Raw genomic sequence first — 21,364 nt, 5'->3', positions numbered from 1 at the left:
CCTCATTGTCGTCCTCATGTTGTCTGGTCCTCCTCACCCTCTTGTCATCCTCCTCATGCCCTCTGGTCTTCCTCATGCCCTCTGGTCCTCCTCATGTTGTCTGGTCCTCCTCACCCTCTTGTCGTCCTCATGCCCTCTGGTCCTCCTCGCCCTCTTGTCATCCTCACGCCATCTGGTCCTCCTCACCCTCTTGTCCTCCTCATGCCCTCTGGTCCTCCTCACCCTCTTGTCATCCTCCTCATGCCATCTGGTCCTCCTCACCCTCTTGTCATCCTCCTCATGCCCTCTGGTCCTCCTCATGTTGTCTGGTCCTCCTCACCCTCTTGTCGTCCTCATGCCCTCTGGTCCTCCTCGCTCTCTTGTCCTGCTTACGCCCTCTGGTCCTCCTCATGTTGTCTGGTCCTCCTCACCCTCTTGTCGTCCTCCTGCCCACTGGTCCTCCTCGACCCCTTGTCCTCCTTACGCCCTCTGGTCGTCCTCATGTTGTATGGTCCTCCTTACGCCCTCTGGTCCTCCTCACGCCCTCTGGTCCTCCTCATGTTGTCTGGTCCTCTTCACTCTCTTATCCTCCTTACGCCCTCTGTTCCTCCTCATGTTGTCTGGTCCTCCTCACCCTCTTGTCCTCCTTATGCCCTCTGGTCCTCCTCATGTTGTCTGGTCCTCCTCATGCCCTCTTTTTGTCCTCATGCCCTCTGGTCCTCTTCATGTTGTCTGGTCCTCCTCATGCCCTCTGGTCCTCTTCATGTTATCTGGTCCTCCGCATGCCCTCTTGTTGTCCTCATGTTGTCTGGTCCTCCTCACCCTCTTGTCGTCCTCATGCCCTCTGGTCCTCTTCATGTTGTCTGGTCCTCCTCATGCCCTCTTGTCGTCCTCATGTTGTCTGGTCCTCCTCACCCTCTTGTCCTCCTTACGCCCTCTGGTCCTCCTCATGTTCTCTGGTCCTGCTCATGTCCTCTTGTCATCCTCATGCCCTCTGGTCCTCTTCATGTTGTCTGGTCCTCCTCATGCCCTCTTGTCGTCCTCATGCCCTCTGGACCTCTTCATGTTGTCTGGTCCTCCTCATGCCCTCTTGTCGTCCTCATGTTGTCTGGTCCTCCTCATGCCCTCTTGTCGCCCTCATGTTGTCTGGTCCTCCTCATGCCCTCTTGTCGTCCTCATGTTGTCTGGTCCTCCTCATGCCCTCTTGTTGTCCTCATGTTGTCTGGTCCTCCTCACCCTCTTGTCGTCCTCATGTTGTCTGGTCCTCCTCACCCTCTTGTCGTCCTCATGTTGTCTGGTCCTGCTCACCCTCTTGTCGTCCTCATGTTGTCTGGTCCTGCTCACCCTCTTGTCGTCCCAATGCCCTCTGGTCCTGCTCACCCTCTTGTCGTCCTCATGTTGTCTGGTCCTCCTCACCCTCTTGTCCTCCTTACGCCCTCTGGTCCTCCTCATGTTCTCTGGTCCTGCTCATGTCCTCTTGTCATCCTCATGCCCTCTGGTCCTCTTCATGTTGTCTGGTCCTCCTCATGCCCTCTTGTCGTCCTCATGCCCTCTGGACCTCTTCATGTTGTCTGGTCCTCCTCATGCCCTCTTGTCGTCCTCATGTTGTCTGGTCCTCCTCATGCCCTCTTGTCGTCCTCATGTTGTCTGGTCCTGCTCACCCTCTTGTCGTCCCAATGCCCTCTGGTCCTGCTCACCCTCTTGTCGTCCTCATGCCCTCTGGTCCTCCCCATGCCGTCTTGTCGTCCTCATGTTGTCTGGTCCTCCTCACCCTCTTGTCGTCCTCATGCCCTCTGGTCCTCTTCATGTTGTCTTGTCCTCCTCATGCCCTCATGTTGTCTGGTCCTCCTCATGCCCTCTTGTCATCCTCATGCCCCCTGGTCCTCTTCATGTTGTCTGGTCCTCCTCATGCCCTCTTGTCGTCCTCATGTTGTCTGGTCCTCTTCATGCCCTCTTGTCGTCCTCATGTTGTCTGGTCCTCCTCATGCCCTCTGGTCCTCTTCATGTTGTCTGGTCCTCCTCATGCCCTCTTGTCGTCCTCATGTTGTCTGGTCCTCCTCACCCTCTTGTCGTCCTCATGTTGTCTGGTCCTGCTCACCCTCTTGTCGTTCTCATGTTGTCTGGTCCTCCTCATGCCCTCTTGTCGTTCTCATGTTGTCCGGTCCTCCTCATGCCCTCTTGTCGTCCTCATGCCTTCTTGTCGTCCTCACCCTCTTGTCGTCCTCATGCCCTCTGGTCCTCTTCATGTTGTCTGGTCCTCCTCATGCCCTCTGGTCCTCTTCATGTTGTCTGGTCCTCCTCATGCCCTCTTGTCGTCCTCATGTTGTCTGGTCCTCCTCATGCCCTCTTGTCGTCCTCATGTTGTCTGGTCCTCCTCATGCCCTCTTGTCGTCCTCATGCCCTCTGGTCCTCTTCATGTTGTCTGGTCCTCCTCATGCCCTCTTGTCGTCCTCATGTTGTCTGGTCCTCCTCATGCCCTCTTGTTGTCCTCATATTGTCTGGTCCTCCTCACCCTCTTGTCGTCCTCATGCCCTCTGGTCCTCCTCATGCCCTCTTGTCGTCCTCATGTTGTCTGGTCCTCCTCATGCCCTCTTGTCGTCCTCATGTTGTCTGGTCCTCCTCACCCTCTTGTCATCCTCACGCCGTCTGGTCCTCCTCACCCTCTTGTCATCCTCCTCATGCCCTCTGGTCTTCCTCATGCCCTCTGGTCCTCCTCATGCCCTCTGGTCCTCCTCGCCCTCTTGTCATCCTCACGCCATCTGGTCCTCCTCACCCTCTTGTCCTCCTCATGCCCTCTGGTCCTCCTCACCCTCTTGTCATCCTCCTCATGCCCTCTGGTCCTCCTCATGTTGTCTGGTCCTCCTCACCCTCTTGTCGTCCTCATGCCCTCTGGTCCTCCTCGCTCTCTTGTCCTGCTTACGCCCTCTGGTCCTCCTCATGTTGTCTGGTCCTCCTCACCCTCTTGTCGTCCTCCTGCCCACTGGTCCTCCTCGACCCCCTGTCCTCCTTACGCCCTCTGGTCGTCCTCATGTTGTATGGTCCTCCTTACGCCCTCTGGTCCTCCTCACGCCCTCTGGTCCTCCTCATGTTGTCTGGTCCTCTTCACTCTCTTATCCTCCTTACGCCCTCTGTTCCTCCTCATGTTGTCTGGTCCTCCTCACCCTCTTGTCCTCCTTATGCCCTCTGGTCCTCCTCATGTTGTCTGGTCCTCCTCATGCCCTCTTTTTGTCCTCATGCCCTCTGGTCCTCTTCATGTTGTCTGGTCCTCCTCATGCCCTCTGGTCCTCTTCATGTTGTCTGGTCCTCCGCATGCCCTCTTGTTGTCCTCATGTTGTCTGGTCCTCCTCACCCTCTTGTCGTCCTCATGCCCTCTGGTCCTCTTCATGTTGTCTGGTCCTCCTCATGCCCTCTTGTCGTCCTCATGTTGTCTGGTCCTCCTCACCCTCTTGTCCTCCTTACGCCCTCTGGTCCTCCTCATGTTCTCTGGTCCTGCTCATGTCCCCTTGTCGTCCTCATGCCCTCTGGTCCTCTTCATGTTGTCTGGTCCTCCTCATGCCCTCTTGTCGTCCTCATGCCCTCTGGACCTCTTCATGTTGTCTGGTCCTCCTCATGCCCTCTTGTCGTCCTCATGTTGTCTGGTCCTCCTCATGCCCTCTTGTCGTCCTCATGTTGTCTGGTCCTCCTCATGCCCTCTTGTTGTCCTCATGTTGTCTGGTCCTCCTCATGCCCTCTTGTCGTCCTCATGTTGTCTGGTCCTCCTCATGCCCTCTTGTTGTCCTCATGTTGTCTGGTCCTCCTCACCCTCTTGTCGTCCTCATGTTGTCTGGTCCTCCTCACCCTCTTGTCGTCCTCATGTTGTCTGGTCCTGCTCACCCTCTTGTCGTCCTCATGTTGTCTGGTCCTGCTCACGCTCTTGTCGTCCCAATGCCCTCTGGTCCTGCTCACCCTCTTGTCGTCCTCATGCCCTCTGGTCCTCCCCATGCCGTCTTGTCGTCCTCATGTTGTCTGGTCCTCCTCACCCTCTTGTCGTCCTCATGCCCTCTGGTCCTCTTCATGTTGTCTTGTCCTCCTCATGCCCTCATGTTGTCTGGTCCTCCTCATGCCCTCTTGTCATCCTCATGCCCTCTGGTCCTCTTCATGTTGTCAGGTCCTCCTCATGCCCTCTTGTCGTCCTCATGTTGTCTGGTCCTCCTCATGCCCTCTTGTCGTCCTCATGTTGTCTGGTCCTCTTCATGCCCTCTTGTCGTCCTCATGTTGTCTGGTCCTCCTCATGCCCTCTGGTCCTCTTCATGTTGTCTGGTCCTCCTCATGCCCTCTTGTCGTCCTCATGTTGTCTGATCCTCCTCACCCTCTGGTCCTCCTCATGCCCTCTGGTCCTCCTCACCCTCTTGTCATCCTCCTCATGCCATCTTGTCCTCCTCACCCTCTTGTCATCCTCCTCATGCCATCTGGTCCTCCTCACCCTCTTGTCATCCTCCTCATGCCCTCTGGTCCTCATGTTGTCTGGTCCTCCTCACCCTCTTGTTGTCCTCATGCCCTCTGGTCCTCCTCACCCTCTTGTCCTCCTTACGCCCTCTGGTCCTCCTCATGTTGTCTGGTCCTCCTCGCCCTCTTGTCCTCCTTACGCCCTCTGGTCCTCCTCATGTTGTCTGGTCCTCCTCATCCTCTTGTCGTCCTCCTGCCCACTGGTCCTCCTCGACCCCTTGTCCTCCTTACGCCCTCTGGTCGTCCTCATGTTGTATGGTCCTCCTTACGCCCTCTGGTCCACCTCACGCCCTCTGGTCCTCCTCACGTTGTCTGGTCCTCTTCACTCTCTTATCCTCCTTACGCCCTCTGTTCCTCCTCATGTTGTCTTGTCGTCCTCCTCGCCCTCTTGTCCTCCTTACGCCCTCTGGTCGTCATGTTGTCTGGTCCTCCTCACCCTCTTGTCCTCCTTATGCCCTCTGGTCCTCCTCATGTTGTCTGGTCCTCCTCATGCCCTCTTTTTGTCCTCATGCCCTCTGGTCCTCTTCATGTTGTCTGGTCCTCCGCATGCCCTCTTGTCGTCCTCATGTTGTCTGGTCCTCCTCACCCTCTTGTCATCCTCATGTCCTCTGGTCCTCTTCATGTTGTCTGGTCCTCCTCATGCCCTCTTGTCGTCCTCATGTTGTCTGGTCCTCCTCACCCTCTTGTCCTCCTTACGCCCTCTGGTCCTTCTCATGTTCTCTGGTCCTGCTCATGTCCTCTTGTCGTCCTCATGCCCTCTGGTCCTCTTCATGTTGTCTGGTCCTCCTCATGCCCTCTTGTCGTCCTCATGTTGTCTGGTCCTCCTCATGCCCTCTTGTCGTCCTCATGTTGTCTGGTCCTCCTCATGCCCTCTTGTCGTCCTCATGTTGTCTGGTCCTCCTCATGCCCTCTTGTTGTCCTCATGTTGTCTGGTCCTCCTCACCCTCTTGTCGTCCTCATGTTTTGTCTGGTCCTCCTCACCCTCTTGTCGTCCTCATGTTGTTTGGTCCTGCTCCCCCTTCTTGTCGTCCTCATGTTGTCTGGTCCTGCTCACCCTCTTGTTGTCCCAATGCCCTCTTGTCCTGCTCACCCTCTTGTCGTCCTCATGCCCTCTGGTCCTCCCCATGCCGTCTTGTTGTCCTCATGTTGTCTGGTCCTCCTCACCCTCTTGTCGTCCTCATGCCCTCTGGTCCTCTTTATGTTGTCTTGTCCTCCTCATGCCCTCATGTTGTCTGGTCCTCCTCATGCCCTCTTGTCATCCTCATGCCCTCTGGTCCTCTTCATGTTGTCAGGTCCTCATGCCCTCTTGTCGTCCTCATGTTGTCAGGTCCTCCTCATGCCCTCTTGTCGTCCTCATGTTGTCTGGTCCTCCTCATGCCCTCTTGTCGTCCTCATGTTGTTTGGTCCTCCTCATGCCCTCTGGTCCTCTTCATGTTGTCTGGTCCTCCTCATGCCCTCTTGTCGTCCTCATGTTGTCTGGTCCTCCTCATGCCCTCTGGTCCTCTTCATGTTGTCTGGTCCTCCTCATGCCCTCTGGTCCTCTTCATGTTGTCTGGTCCTCCTCATGCCCTCTTGTCGTCCTCATGTTGTCTGGTCCTCCTCACCCTCTGGTCCTCCTCATGCCCTCTGGTCCTCTTCATGTTGTCTGGTCCTCCTCATGCCCTCTGGTCGTCCTCATGCCCTCTGGTCCTCTTCATGTTGTCTGGTCGTCCTCATGCCCTCTGGTCCTCCTCATGCCCTCTGGTCGTCCTCATGTTGTCTGGTCGTCCTCATGCCCTCTGGTCCTCCTCATGCCCTCTGGTCCTCTTCATGTTGTCTGGTCGTCCTCATGCCCTCTGGTCCTCCTCATGCCCTCTGGTCGTCCTCATGCCCTCTGGTCGTCCTCATGCCCTCTGGTCCTCCTCATGCCCTCTGGTCCTCTTCATGTTGTCTGGTCGTCCTCATGCCCTCTGGTCGTCCTCATGCCCTCTGGTCATCCTCATACCCTCTGGTCGTCCTCATGCCCTCTTGTCGTCCTCATGTTGTCTGGTCGTCCTCATGCCCTCTGGTCCTCCTCATGCCCTCTGGTCCTCTTCATGTTGTCTGGTCGTCCTCATGCCCTCTGGTCGTCCTCATGCCCTCTGGTCGTCCTCACCCTCTTGTCATCCTCATGCCCTCTTGTCGTCCTCATGTTGTCTGGTCCTCCTCACCCTCTTGTCGTCCTCATGCCCTCTTGTCGTCCTCATGCCATCTGGTCCTCCTCACCCTCTTGTCGTCCTCATGTTGTCTGGTCCTCCTCACCCTCTTGTCGTCCTCATGCTCTGTGGTCCTCCTTGTTTCTCCTTCTCACATGCCGACTTAAATCCACCCTGATCCTACACTTGTTGTGTTTTCAAAGCTGCTGTTTTGTTGGAGCACAGAGTTTGTATTTGTTAGTTGCACATGTTTCAGTCTATGTGTGGATGGATTAATGGATGGACCAGTTTATCTATTAATGTCTTTATTTTTATAATTGTCAGGATGCCAAAAAAGATGAATCTGTCCGCAAATCATACAAGTACCTGGCCGCCTTGCATGAAGTACGGTGAAACATTATCTCATTGTGTTTATTTAATTTTACTTCCTTTAGTGCTGTCCTCATCCTCAAGTGTTTTGCAATGCCTGTTTCAACCTTTTCTACAGAATTGTAATCAGTTAATCCAGACAATTGAGGACACGGGCACAATCTTGAGGGAGATTCGTGACCTCGAGGAACAGGTAAGAGTTCACATTTATTTATTTTACAACAAGCAGTACTGGGCACTCCGATTTAAAACTTAAAAAAACCTTTATTGTCACCTTAGACCTCAAAACAAATGCACGCTAACATGTTTGCACTTCATGCTGTTTCCAGGGAGTCAAACAGCTCAAATAGACCAAAAGCCACTTTTATAGTCCTATTCCAAAAAAATAAGTCTTCCACTTGGAGCTGTGCCCTGGAAATGATGTGAATACGTCGACCTCCAGCTGATGGAGATGTTACACTCACCACATTCATCAAAAACTGAATTAAATAGCCACATAAAAATACATACAGTGACAGTGGTTACAGAAAACAAGAAGCAAATACATATTTACAAAAACTCATGCTAAAACACGATGAAATCCAGATCCTCATTTATCCCTGGGTGTTTACTGGCCTGTAATTTGTAAAACCAGAAGTCTTTGGGATGGGACATAATTGATCTCAGACGTTTACAGTGTGGAGAGACAAATGTGGAAGACCACATAGTGTCGTGCCATCTGGTAGTTCAAATGACAGCGAGGGATGGGCATTATCAGTTTAAAATTATATGATACGATATTTTTTTTCCCCAGTAAAAATATAAACAACATTTTCTAGAGTATGTTGGGGATTTTTCTTTTAAACTCGCTTGGGGTCCTTCAGCTTATACTCTGGTGTTACTTAAATACAGAAAAATTTATAATAGTAATAATAACAACTTTCATGGGGTTTTCTCAGAATCAAAGCACTAAACAAAATAAACTTAAAATAAACTAAATTTTTAATTGTTGCCCAGCTCTAATATATATATATATATATATATATATATATATATATATATATACACACACACAGTGAGGAAAATAAGTATTTGAACAAACTGCAGTTTTGCAAGTTCTCCCACTTAGAAATCATGGAGGGGTCTGAAATTTTCATCTTAGGTGCATGTCCACTGTGAGAGACATAATCTAAAAAAAAAAAATCCAGAAATCACAATATATGATTTTTTTAAATAATTTATTTGTATGTTACTGCTGCAAAATAAGCTGCAAATAAATAAGTAAGCTGCTGCAAATAAGTATTTGACCCCCTACCAACCAGCAAGAATTCTGTCTCTCACAGACCTGTTAATTTTTCTTTAAGAAGCCCTCTTATTCTGCACTCTTTACCTGTATTAATTGCACCTGTTTGAACTTGTTACCTGTATAAAAGACACCTGTTCACACACTCAATCACATTCCAACCTGTCCACCATAGCCAAGACCAAAGAGCTGTCTAAGGACACCAGGGACAAAACTGTAGACCTGCACAAGGCTGGGATGGACTACAGGACAACAGGCAAGCAGCTTGGTAAAGACAACTGTTATGATTATTTATTAGAAAGTGGAAGAAACACAAGATGACTGTGAGTTTCCCTCGGTCTGGGATTCCATGCAAGATCTCACTTTGTGGGGTAAGGATGATTCTGAGAAAGCTCAGAACTACACAGGAGGACCTGATCAATGACCTGAAGAGAGCTGGGACCACAGTCACAGTTACATTAGTAACACATGATGCTGTCATGGTTTAAAATCCTGCAGGGCAGCAAGGTCCCCCTGCTCAAGCCAGCACATGTCCAGGCCCGTTTGAAGTTCACCAGTGACCATCTGGATGATCCAGAGGAGGCATGGGAGAAGGTCGTGTGGTCAGATGAGACCAGAATAGAGCTTTTTGGAGTCAACTCCACTTACCATGTTTAGAGGATGAGAACAACCCCAAGAAAACCATCCCAACCGTGAAGCATGGGGGTGGAAACATCATACTCTGGGGGTGCTCTTCTGCAAAGGGGACAGGACGACTGCACCGTATTGAAGGGAGGATGGATGGGGTCATGTATTGCGAGATTTTGGCAAACAACTTCCTTCCCTCAGTAAGAGCATTGAAGATGGGTCATGGCTGGGTCTTCAGCAATGACCCCAAACACACAGCCAGGGCAACTAAGGAGGGGCACCATAAAAAGTATTTCAAGGTCCTGGAGTGGCCTGGCCAGTCTCCAGACCTGAACTCAATAGAAAATCTTTGGACGGAGCTGAAACTCCAAACCTGAAAGATTTAGAGAAGATCTGTATGGAGGAGTGGACCAAAATCCCTGCTGCAGTGTGTGAAAACCTGGTGAAAAACTACAGGAAACGTTTGACCTCTGTAACTGCAAACAAAGGCTACTGTACCAAATATTAACATTGATTTTTACAGGTGTTCAAATACTTATTTGCAGCAGTAACATACAAATTATTAAAAAAATCATACATTGTGATTTTTTTTTTTTTTTTTTTTTTTTTTTTTTAGATTTTGTCTCACAGTGGACATGCACCTAAGATGAAAATTTCAGCCCCCTCCATATACTTATTTTTCTCACTGTATATATATATATATATATATATATATGTATATGTATATATGTGTGTTGCATTATTGTTAATTCTTTTTTGTCTCATTGAGATTTCACTCCAGGAAGAACCCTGCAAACATGTGACAAAGTTTTTGAAATGCTTTAAAACAATATACCTCAAAGAAAGATAGGAATGGATTTGCATATTCTCCCTCTACAGTGCATAATATCATATCACAAAATGATTCAAGGACTGTGGAGGAACTTCAGTGTAAATAGGTCTACGTATGCTCCATCCGTGTATCTGCATACGCTCCTTTTGTGTGTCTGCGTGCCTTTTGTCCAATACAAACATGTCTAATCCATATGTGGATCATAAAGAGTTCTAGAGTGGTGCTTGCTGTGGGAGCAGCCGGTCTGTTCTGTGTCACCCTGATCCCGTCAGATCTCAGAAGCTAAGCAGAGCAGGATCTGGTTAGTACTTGGATTTGAGACCTCTTTGGAACACCAAAGAGGTGTTTGGTGTTTCTCCAGGTAAAACTGGAGTTGCATCAGGAAGGGCATCCAAATGAAAAACAAGTGGCGCTTGCTTTGGCAACCCCGAAGGAACAATTGCACTAAAAAGAAAGCAAAGGATTTTGCTTTCTTTTTAGTGTTGTTTCAGATGTATATTTTTGTGTTCTCTTTGGCAGTGCCCCATGCTCTTGGGAGATCTTTTTCAGTTAAATTTCTCACAGTTAAGTTCCACATGGATGGAAACATTGTTAGTTGTTGCTTTCACATGCATACAGGAGGACTGTTTGCCCAACCAGTCCTGAGCATTAATGTGCTGATGTCATATTTTTCACAGAGCACGACTGTGATTTGACAGAAAGATCTCAGATTTTGCATCTCACTGACTTTCTAAATATTCCACAGATTGAAACAGAAAATGGTAACAAAACTATGGCCAATCTGGAAAGGATTCTGGACGACTACAAGGCTATTCGACAAGAGAACTCTGCACTCGCTGCCCAAGTCCGAGAGAGCTGAAGCAAAGGATCATGGGACTAAAACCATTCTCTAGAGCGCTGGTTGTTTTTTGTTTTCTTTTTTGTTTTTCTTTTTCATAGTGGAACAGCTTACCTGGCATTTTTAACCCATATCCTTCATGGATGCCTTCACCGTTTTGGGTGGAGCTGAACTTAATTTTTGAGTGTTGATGTTCTGGTTTGTTGGTTTCCCGCCAACATGGAAAACCAGCATGAATTCAGTTGTCCTCCTTCATATCTCAGTGGGAACCATCACAACATAATCTGTAGAGTTAAATCTGTCATTTGGATTGCTTAATGCACTAATTCTTCACCCCTTTCTGATACACATGATTATGACTGAGAAGAATGTGTTCATGACTTTTGACTTATTTTTTCTTCTCAGCTGAAGGTGCTGAGATTGTCACGAACACTCACTGACCACTTTTTTAGATGAAGGGCTGTTCCTAATAGTGTCACTGGGCCTCAGTCATGACAAGTGGGAATGATCAGTGTTTATACTCTGCTGTGAGTAGTACTGTGTGCAGTACTGAGGGAACAGCGTCTGGTCCAAGATAGTACCGCGCTTGTTCCCACTGCAAACGTTGGGGGTGAGACTGTGAGGGATCTGTGACATTTCTTTGTCCTGCTCTCGAGTTTGGAGCTTTAAACAGTCTTTATTTTTGAGTGAAAACAGAGAATTGTTCTTAAACCCATAAAAGCAAACTGCTGAAGTCTTCTGGATTCTGACTTTGGATTTTGTCGTAGCCTCTGCAGGCAGGAAGCATTGATTCATTTCTCACTCTGAAACTTTTCAGTGCCAGTATCACAAAAATGGAGTCAAACTGTGGGTGTCAGAAAATCTTGCCATCCTGTAGCAGTGATTTAATTAAATGCAGCTGTCTTCGCTGTAATTTGTGGCCCACAGTTAACTGTCTTTTTATGTTCTGTCAGAGTTCCTGCTGTATATTTGCGTGCTCCAGAAGCACACATTCGTCTCTCTCTGTTGTTAAAAAAGAAAAAAAAAACCTTCCTTTTTTTTGGAGGGCACTTATATTTTGTTCATCTGGATATTTTCATGTTGGTATGGTGTGACTGACGGATCACATATTAGGGCTGCATAATTGACAGCTTTCATAATCACAATGTCAGCCTGTGTACTTATTTCATTATTCAAGGTTGTGATTTCCATAAATAAATGATTTTATTTCACTTTGAGTGCTGCTGTGGTCTGTGCTCCATTAACATGCAGATTTCCAACCTCTACTCCTTCCTGAATACATGCTTGATAAAGAATGCTGATTTATATATATATACACACACACATAGTGTTCAGAATAACAGTAGTGCTATGTGACTAAAAAGATTAATCCAGGTTTTGAGTATATTTCTTATTGTTACATGGGAAACAAGGTATCAGTAGATTCAGTAGATTCTCACAAATCCAACAAGACCAAGCATTCATGATATGCACACTCTTAAGACTATGAAATTGGGCTATTAGTAAAAAAAAAAAAGTAGTAAAGGGGGTGTTCACAATAATAGTAGTGTGGCATTCAGTCAGTGAGTTCATCAGTTCTGTGGAACAAACAGGTGTGAATCAGGTGTCCCCTATTTAAGGATGAAGCCAGCACCTGTTGAACATGCTTTTCTCTTTGAAAGCCTGAGGAAAATGGGACGTTCAAGACATTGTTCAGAAGAACAGTGTAGTTTGATTAAAAAGTTGATTGGAGAGGGGAAAACTTATACACAGGTGCAAAACATTATAGGCTGTTCACCTACAATGATCTCCAATGCTTTAAAATGGACAAAAAAAACCAGAGACACGTGGAAGAAAATAGAAAACAACCATCAAAATGGATAGAAGAATAACCAGAATGGCAAAGGCTCACCCACTGATCAGCTCCAGGATGATCAAAGACAGTCTGGAGTTACCTGTAAGTGCTGTGACAGTTAGAAGACACCTGTGTGAAGCTAATTTATTTGTAAGAATCACCCACAAGGTCCCTCTGTTAAATAAAAGACATGTGTAGAAGAGGTTACAATTTGCCAAAGAACACATCAACTGGACTAAAGAGAAATGGAGGAATATTTTGTGGACTGATGAGAGTAAAATTGTTCTTTTTGGGTCCAAGGGCCGCAGAGAGTTTGTGAGACGACCCCCAAACTCTGAATTCAAGCCACAGTTCACAGTGAAGACAGTGAAGCATGGTGGTGCAAGCATCATGATATGGGCATGTTTCTCCTACTATGGTGTTGGGCCTATATATCACATACCAGGTATCATGGATCAGTTTGGATATGTCAAAATACTTGAAGAGATCATGTTGCCTTATGCTGAAGAGGACATGCCCTTGAAATGGGTGTTTCAACAAGACAATGACCCCAAGCACACTAGAAAATCAGCAAAATCTTGGTTCCAAACCAACAAAATTAATGCCTCGCAGATGTGAAGAAATCATGAAAAACTGGTTATACAACTAAATACTAGTTTAGTGATTCACAGGATTGCTAAAAAAGCAGTTTGAACATAATAGTTTTGAGTTTATAGCGTCAACAGCAGATGCTACTACAACCCCTGGCAATAATTATGGAATCACCGGCCTCGGAGGATGTTCATTCAGTTGTTTAATTTTGTAGAAAAAAAGCAGATCACAGACATGACACAAAACTAAAGTCATTTCAAATGGCAACTTCCTGGCTTTAAGAAACACTATAAGAAATCAAGAAAAAAAGATTGTGGCAGTCAGTAAAAAATATGGACTCACTCAATTCTGAGGAATAAATTATGGAATCACCCTGTAAATTTTCATCCCCAAAACTAACACCTGCATCAAATCACATCTGCTTGTTAGTCTGCATCTAAAAAGGAGTGATCACACCTTGGAGAGCTGTTGCACCAAGTGGACTGACATGAATCATGGCTCCAACACGAGAGATGTCAGTTGAAACAAAGGAGAGGATTATCAAACTCTTAAAAGAGAGTAAATCATCACGCAATGTTGCAAAAGATGTTGGTTGTTCACAGTCAGCTGTGTCTAAACTCTGGACCAAATACAAACAATATGGGAAGGTTGTTAAAGGCAAACATACTGGTAGACCAAGGAAGACATCAAAGCGTCAAGACAGAAAACTTAAAGCAATATGTCTCAAAAATCGAAAATGCACAACAAAACAAATGAATGAATGGGAGGAAACTGGAGTCAATGTCTGTGACTGAACTGTAAGAAACCGCCTAAAGGAAATGGGATTTACATACAGAAAAGCTAAACGAAAGGCATCAACACCTAAACAGAAAAAAACAAGGTTACAATGGGCTAAGGAAAAGCAATCGTGGACTGTGGATGACTGGATGAAAGTCATATTCAGTGATGAATCTCGAATCTGCATTGGGCAAGGTGATGATGCTGGAACTTTTGTTTGGTGCCGTTCCAATAAGATTTATAAAGATGACTGCCTGAAGAGAACATGTTAATTTCCACAGTCATTGATGATATGGGGCTGCATGTCAGGTAAAGGCACTGGGGAGATGGCTGTCATTACATCATCAATAAATGCACAAGTTTACGTTGATATTTTGGACACTTTTCTGATGTTTAAGGATGATGAAATCATTTTTCAAGAAGATAATGCATCTTGCCATAGAGCAAAAACTGTGAAAACATTCCTTGCAAAAAGACACATAGGGTCAATTTCATGGCATAGCGTCAATGTCAATGAGCAGATCTGATTTGATGCAGGTGTTAGTTTTGGGGATGGAAATTTACAGGGTGATTCCATAATTTATTCCTCAGAATTGAGTGGTTCCATATTTTTGTTCCTCTGCTTGGTCTAAAAAAGTAACCGTTACTGACTGCCATCTTATAGTGTTTCTTAAAGCCAGAAAGTTTGTCATTTGAAATGACTTTAGTTTTGTGTCATGTCTGTGATCTGCTTTTTTTCTACAAAATTAAACAGAATGAACATCCTCCGAGGCCGGTGATTCCATAAATTTTGCCAGGGGTTGTATTATTGTGAACACCCCCTTTTCTACTTTTTTTTTTTTACTAATAGCCCAGTTTCATAGCCTTAAGAGTGTGCATATCATGAATGCTTGGTCTTGTTGGATTTGTGAGAATCTACTGAATCTACTGGTACCTTGTTTCCCATGTAACAATAAGAAATATACTCAAAACCTGGATTAATCTTTTGAGTCACATAGCACTACTGTATCTATCTATATGATGTGAGGGATGAAGAATCGCAACCTTTTTTTGGAGTCAAACTTGTTCACTGTTCTTATGAATATAATGCTGTTAATCCATTTTTACATGAAGATGTGAGTTAATAGTAATGAAGTTATAGCATAAAATGTGATCTGTTGTGTGAACGACTGATTTTTGGGCTGAAATGGGGATGAGGACGTGTGGTTTCTGCTCCTAAAATCCACAACCAGCTCCTTTGTCTTCCCCACATAAAAAGCATCACAATCATGTCATGCGGTTCAGGGTCACACTGGCAGGCAGAAAACTTATTCAGCCACTGACTGTGCGTAATATTTGAAGATGTCGCAGTTCAAATTGTACACTCAGTGATCCATCACACGCTGACAGATCAGCTCAGTGCCGTGCATAAAAAACACATCCAGAGAGATGACGATCCATTTTAAAGATTTTCACTTCACAACCATTTAGCCTCCAGGGTTGGATGTGGTTTGGCTCAGAAGTGTCCAGTACAGGTGGGAGATGGGATCACATGAGCTCACCCTGTGTTTTCTTTTCTGCTTTGGATTTCTCTGTGCAGCTCCACATTTAGGAAATAAGCTGTGACTGAAATTATTATGAGGACTGCAAACTAACAACAACAATCTGATTTTTGGTTCATTCTTTTGAAATCAAACACAGTTTAACAATCCTAAAGATGAGCATTTATGTAGAACACAAGCACCCAAAAGAACAATTTTGCAGACAGATGGACGTACACAAAGTGAAAAGTTGGACTCACCGGTGTCAAAATGACAGTAAGCTTTGGAATAAATAAAGCCAGCGAGAGGAAGCGCAGCTGTAGCTGTCCAAGAATCCATGGTTTGATTCTACATGGTGTGGTGGCTTTCAGGTTGTTAAAATATATGAAAAAAAAAATAGATATATTGTAGCGACCCTGCAATAATGTTCGTGTTAATACAATAACATGCTTTTGGAGGGTGGTGTGCATTTTCAGAGGCCCAACGTTCATGTCCAGTCACCCAAAATGACAGATATTCGCCCGAGTTAGACGAGGGCAAATATCTGTCATTTTGGGTGACTGGACATGAATGGAGTCAGAAAATGCACACCACCCTCCAAAAGCATGTTATTGTATTATTATCACTTTTTACTGAGATACACAACACATAACGCGTACATAAAAAGTTGGCTCACTTTAACTTTTGTTGTGTCGGCTGGTGCTCGCTACTCTCCAAATTCGCCAGCGTGTCCTCATCAAGCTGGCTACTCATGGCTGCTGTTGTCGTACTATCCATGAGAAAATCATCCGGAATATCCATATTGGGACCAACACACACTTCTCGCCTTTTTAGTTTTATTTTTTATTTTTTCCCCTCTGCGGACAGCTCTTGGGCTGCGCGCTATGACATTTGTTTACGCACAGCAGGCGGGTATAGCTAGATAGCGTCGATGTAAATCTACGATAACGGCCCAGCAACGCCTCAGTAAAGTGATAATATGTTTTATCTGATCATTGTTCTCTGTTTATTGGCTGTCTTGTGCCTCGAAAGAGGGAGGGGGAGTCACGAGATTAAAAAAAAACACGTCCCAGAAGTTCTGAGCAGAGCTAAGCTGTGAGCGTTGCTGTCTTGTTGCCGTTGTTTCAGCCGACAGTAACCATTATTTAACTGCAGAATAAAGCGCCGCGCCATCTGCTGAAACTCTTCGCCACCTTTTAAATGTGTCAGACGTTACAGTGGTGTCAGACATAAACCCCCGGAGCTTCGTTTGCTATAGCAATTAGCCGCGGCTAGCTCAGACCCAGCTAACTTGCATTAACAGCCTGCAGACACTATGGTGGTGCAGTGGGGGGGAACACTGACACTTGTCTGAGAGTCAAAAATGAGGTGATGGACATTGCTTATGAGGGTACATCAGGGCATGACAGCACTTGGCCATTCTTCAGAGCACTTGGTCCATCTGAGACGAACAGCCAGGAGGCTTGCTGCTGATGCTGGCTTCAGCTCGTTGAGCACGGCGCGGGAGTGCACAGGCGCGAGAACTCCTGCCAAAAGTGACACCGAGCCGGATGTAAATAAACATGGCAGAACCCAGTGTAACCAACTTAAAGTAAAAACGCACCCCCGCACTCTGCAGGAGGCACTGGGACTGGCCTTGGAGGTCGTAGGAGGGACTGCAGAGAGCTTCCATGTTGGGGACAGCCCAGTAGTGAGAATGGGGACACACGAGGGCCCAGCTCCAGAGAAGTCAGCTTGGCTGCTGAGTTAACTGAACTAATCCGCACTGTGGCAACCGTCCTCACCGGGGCCCCCCTGTGTGTTGGGTGTGTGGCCAGGCTAGCCATATAAGTGTGCTCCAGGATCTCTGTAGAAGGGATGATGCAAGCCCCTGTGTCCCACTATACCTTGTCTCCAGGGAATAGAGTCCAGCAACACGGACCAGAAAACAGGGCTCCACTGGAGTCATTTCAGAGATTTTTGTCATGTCCCTATCATCCTGCCGGGGTCTCCATGTATAGCCCTTGTTGACACAGGCTCCACAACAACACTGATGAGACCTGACATGGTCCCAGTTGGGACACAGTTGGAACCTATTGTGGTGAAACTACACACGGTGACTGGCGAACTAGCCCCTTATGTTGGGAAGAGGGGTGGTGACTATACAAGTGGGAGGGTCTGTCAGCAGACTGTAAGGTGTGGGTTGCAGAAGTGCAGGACCCCTGCATATTAGGACTGGACTTCCTCTGGGCCACCCACTGTGTGTTAGATCTGGGAAAGAACACACTGGCCTTCCCAGGGGGGTCCCACAGTGACACGGTACAACCCATACAGACTCCAAGACCACACCCACCAACCTCAACAGCAAGAGGCAGAACATGGGAGGGACTCCCCGCCCCAAGCTGCTCCTCCTACACCTGTTTTCCCTACCCCATACCCCAATTACATACAGCCCCCTGCTCAGCATGTGAGATGGACAGATTGGCAGCAGTAAGAGGGGTATGGAAATGTAGCAGTGATTACTTACAAACCAGACAGCAGGAAGAACTGTGGCAGGTGTTCTTAGAACACAAGGACATTTTTGCCCTGACAGAGGAGGAAGTGGGCCTGACACACCTGTTACAGCACTAAATTGACACTGTGATGCATGGCCCATCAAGGTGTGCTCCTGTTGCCTTCCCTTGGCATACCAGGCAGTCGCTGACAGTGCAACTGACAAAATGCTGAAAGCTGGCATCTTTGAGCCATCTGACAGCCCATGGGCCTCAGGGTTTGTGATGGCCAATAAGAAGAACAGTTCAAAAATGAGGTTCTGTGGGACTACAGACCATTAAACAATGTATGTATGATTAAAAAAAAAAAAACAGTGGAATGAGGTCGCTGGGTATTCAGCTGCCACTGAAGGACTGTTTGAAAAGTTTGGGGCTCTCCAAGTGAAAGATGGAGTGCTTCAAACAGCCTGGAAGGAGCCAGCCACAGGGGAAGTAAGGTGGCAGGTGATGGTTCCTAGGGCACTGAGAGAGTTGGTGCTCAAAGCCTCTCATGGAGCTGCGGGGGCAGAACACTTTGGAGTCTCAAAAACCCTCCGTCGACTCCGGCAAGGGTTCTACTGGGGTCAGCATAGGAGGGATGTCAAGGACTTTTGTCGCTGCTGTGACCTCTGCACTGCACACAAAGGTCCACCAATAACTCATGCCCAGCTCCAACAACTGGCAGTGGGAGCCCCAGTGGAGAGGGTGGCTGTGGACATAATGGGCCTGTTCCCTCGCACAGACAAAAGCAACCTGCTACGTGCTGGTGTCATGCAGCAGGTTGCTTTTTTTCTTTTTGATTGCTTAATCTTAACTGAATGATTTATTTTTAACTAGTGTTTTGTTGCGGTTTGATTTGAGTGTGGACTTTTAATTAGGCACCGTAATTGACTCAGCTGGGACTGAGTCACAAGGACACTGTGCTAATTGGTAGGAGACGCACAGGTGTGCCAGATAAAGGATGCAGTAGAAGGAGCGGGGAAAAAGAGAGAGAGAGAGGCAGTGAGCTCATGGCAGCAGCAGGAGCACTGGAGAGCAGACGGAGCGGGCCTAATTGTTGGAGGAAGCAGGAACTTGGCATGGGCGTGTGGCCACAGGAGAAAGGTGACAGCGCACTACCTGGGCTGACAGCCGGCATGTGGTGAGGACAGGAGGTGCATTGGAGCTGGGCCTGCCACACTGGTCACCATGGACTGTTTCATGAAATGGCCAGAGGCGTATGCCATACCAGATCAGGGGCAGAGACTGTTGCAGACGCCCTGGTGGAAGGCATGTTTACCAGGTTTGGGACAGTGGAAGTCATTCATAGCGACCAAGGAAGGAACTTTCAGTCGGAGTGTTTGCTGCTATGTGCACACGCCTGGGGATGCAGAAGACTTGGACTACAACGTTACATCCTCAGAGTGATGGACTTGTTGAGTGATTCAACAGAACCTTGGCAAAATAACTCGCCATCAGTGTGATTGGGATATGCACCTCCCTTTCTTGTCTTATTGCCTACAGGTAGACTGCGCACTATTCCACCTCATGCACACCTGCCCTGCTCATGTTGGGGTGAGAGCTGCGGATGCCAGCAGAAATTAATTTTGGCAGACCCCCAGACTCACCAGCGGTGCCACCAGGTCCAGAGTATGCCAGGAGGCTCCAGGACAGGATGGACTCCACATATGCTTTTGCCTGGGACCAGTTGCAGAAAGTGGACGTGAGACAGAAAAGAAAATATGACTTGAGGGCCAGAGGAAGGGACTTTAAGGCTGGGTGCATGGTGTGGGTGTATAGTCAAAGGAGGAAGAAGGGGCGGTACCCAAAGCTAGATTGTCACTTCCATGCCCTGGGTCCTCACCACCTTACCTGAGAAACGAGACAGCCATGCACCCAGACCCGATGATGGCTGCCCCAGTACGTTGTCCCAAGACTGTAGGCGCAGCTGCTAGTGTTCACACTGAGGCAGCCTGGGAAACAGAGGAGTCCCCTGGGCCACCTCAGGGATGTTGTTTGTGATCCCTCGGGGTGAGGAACTTTGCGAGGGGGGGTAGTAGAGCAACCCTGCAATAATGTTCGCGTTATAATGTTTTATCTGTTCAGTGTTCTCTGTGTTTATTGGCTGTCTGGTGCATTGAAAGGAGGAGTTTTTAAAAAAAATCCAAAAGTTCAGGACATGCCAGAACATGTCCTGTGAGGCTTTATCACGGCGTTGCTTTACGCCATGCGGCTCCACCACGATGCGCGGAATTCCTCCACTCCTCTTTCCATGACAAAAACTCCTGTAACAGTGAAATGTGCCGTTCATTTCCACACTGGACGCTGTGTTGATCCGAGACGTCGTCTGACTTCCACAGGAATTGCGGAAGACGTGGACATCTGCACTTTTTTGGCACATTGAGACAGACGTGCGGAGGAATTCCGCGCGTCGCGGTTGAGCCGCATGGCGCAAAACAACGCTGTGATGAAGCCTCACAGGACATGTTCTGGCATGTCCAGCTCATGCACAATTTCTCGGATAGTCACACGACTGAAAAGCCACCGAAAGCCGTCTGAAAGCCACCTGAAAGCCGTCCTGTGAGACCAACACGGAGGTGGTTTTGTCCCGTGCCATTTGCGGCTCCGTGGTGCATCACTCTGCTTCTCTTTCCATGAAAAAAACTCCTGTAACAGTGGAATGTGCCGAAAAAGCCTTGATGTCCACGTCTTCTGCCATTTTTGTGGAAGTCAGATGACATCCCGGATCAACAAAGCCTTCATGTTGGAAATAATCTGGTTGTTTCAGGGGGTGGCAGCCTGTCGATCGGCGCTCGGAGTGCACCACGCTCTCAGCCGCTGTGGGCGGTCTTTAAACCATCTGGAGCACTCCTTAATTTGTATAATCCCCATAAAATCGTCCCTGAAAGCCATCTGAATTTTCCGAATGGTGTCCACCTAGAGGTCTCTCACAGTTTCTGGAAAAATTTGGTGCAGCAAAGCTCCAAATCGTTCAGACATTTATTCGCAATAAAAATCTGACGAGAGGGGTGGACCACTGCTCACACAAGGCCTGCTCACAGGCGAATGACGCAACCGACAGGCGTGAAAAAACTCACGCATGCGCACGAATCAATCAATCAATCAATTTTATTTATATAGCGCCAAATCACAACAAACAGTTGCCCCAAGGCGCTTTATATTGTAAGGCAAGGCCATACAATAATTACGTAAAAACCCCAACGGTCAAAACGACCCCCTGTAAGCAAGCACTTGGCGACAGTGGGAAGGAACTCCCTTTTAACAGGAAGAAACCTCTAGCAGAACCAGGCTCAGGGAGGGGCAGTCTTCTGCTGGGACTGGTTGGGGCTGAGGGAGAGAACCAGGAAAAAGACATGCTGTGGAAGAGAGCAGAGATCAATCACTAATGATTAAATGCAGAGTGGTGCATACAGAGCAAAAAGAGAAAGAAACACTCAGTGCATCATGGGAACCCCCCAGCAGTCTAAGTCTATAGCAGCATAACTAAGGGATGGTTCAGGGTCACCTGATCCAGCCCTAACTATAAGCTTTAGCAAAAAGGAAAGT

At 47.5% G+C, this 21,364-nt stretch overlaps 1 protein-coding gene and 1 long non-coding RNA gene across 2 annotated transcripts in view; one reads left to right on the top strand and one right to left on the bottom strand.

Annotated features, from left to right (window-relative positions):
* ccdc22 (coiled-coil domain containing 22) overlaps positions 1-11,800 on the top strand; it is a 134,237-nt gene extending 122,437 nt beyond the window's left edge. The window contains exons 13-15 of the mRNA XM_034173463.1: positions 6,963-7,022; positions 7,126-7,200; positions 10,494-11,800. Of these exons, the coding sequence (XP_034029354.1) occupies positions 6,963-7,022; positions 7,126-7,200; positions 10,494-10,607 (249 nt within the window). The 3' untranslated portion in view covers positions 10,608-11,800. The remainder of the gene's footprint in view (positions 1-6,962; positions 7,023-7,125; positions 7,201-10,493) is intronic.
* A 3,279-nt stretch (positions 11,801-15,079) lies between these two features.
* LOC117511556 lies at positions 15,080-18,442 on the bottom strand. The gene is made up of 3 exons (XR_004560957.1): positions 18,153-18,442; positions 16,591-16,594; positions 15,080-15,094 (listed from the first exon to the last, which is right to left on the bottom strand). It is a non-coding gene; the product is annotated as an uncharacterized LOC117511556 (long non-coding RNA).
* Between the last annotated feature and the right edge of the window lie 2,922 nt (positions 18,443-21,364).

This window comes from Thalassophryne amazonica, chromosome 6 (assembly GCF_902500255.1).
Source record: "Thalassophryne amazonica chromosome 6, fThaAma1.1, whole genome shotgun sequence".
Lineage (NCBI taxonomy): Eukaryota > Metazoa > Chordata > Actinopteri > Batrachoidiformes > Batrachoididae > Thalassophryne > Thalassophryne amazonica.
Note: the sequence above shows the minus strand (reverse complement) of the source record. Positions and strands in the feature narration are given on the sequence as shown.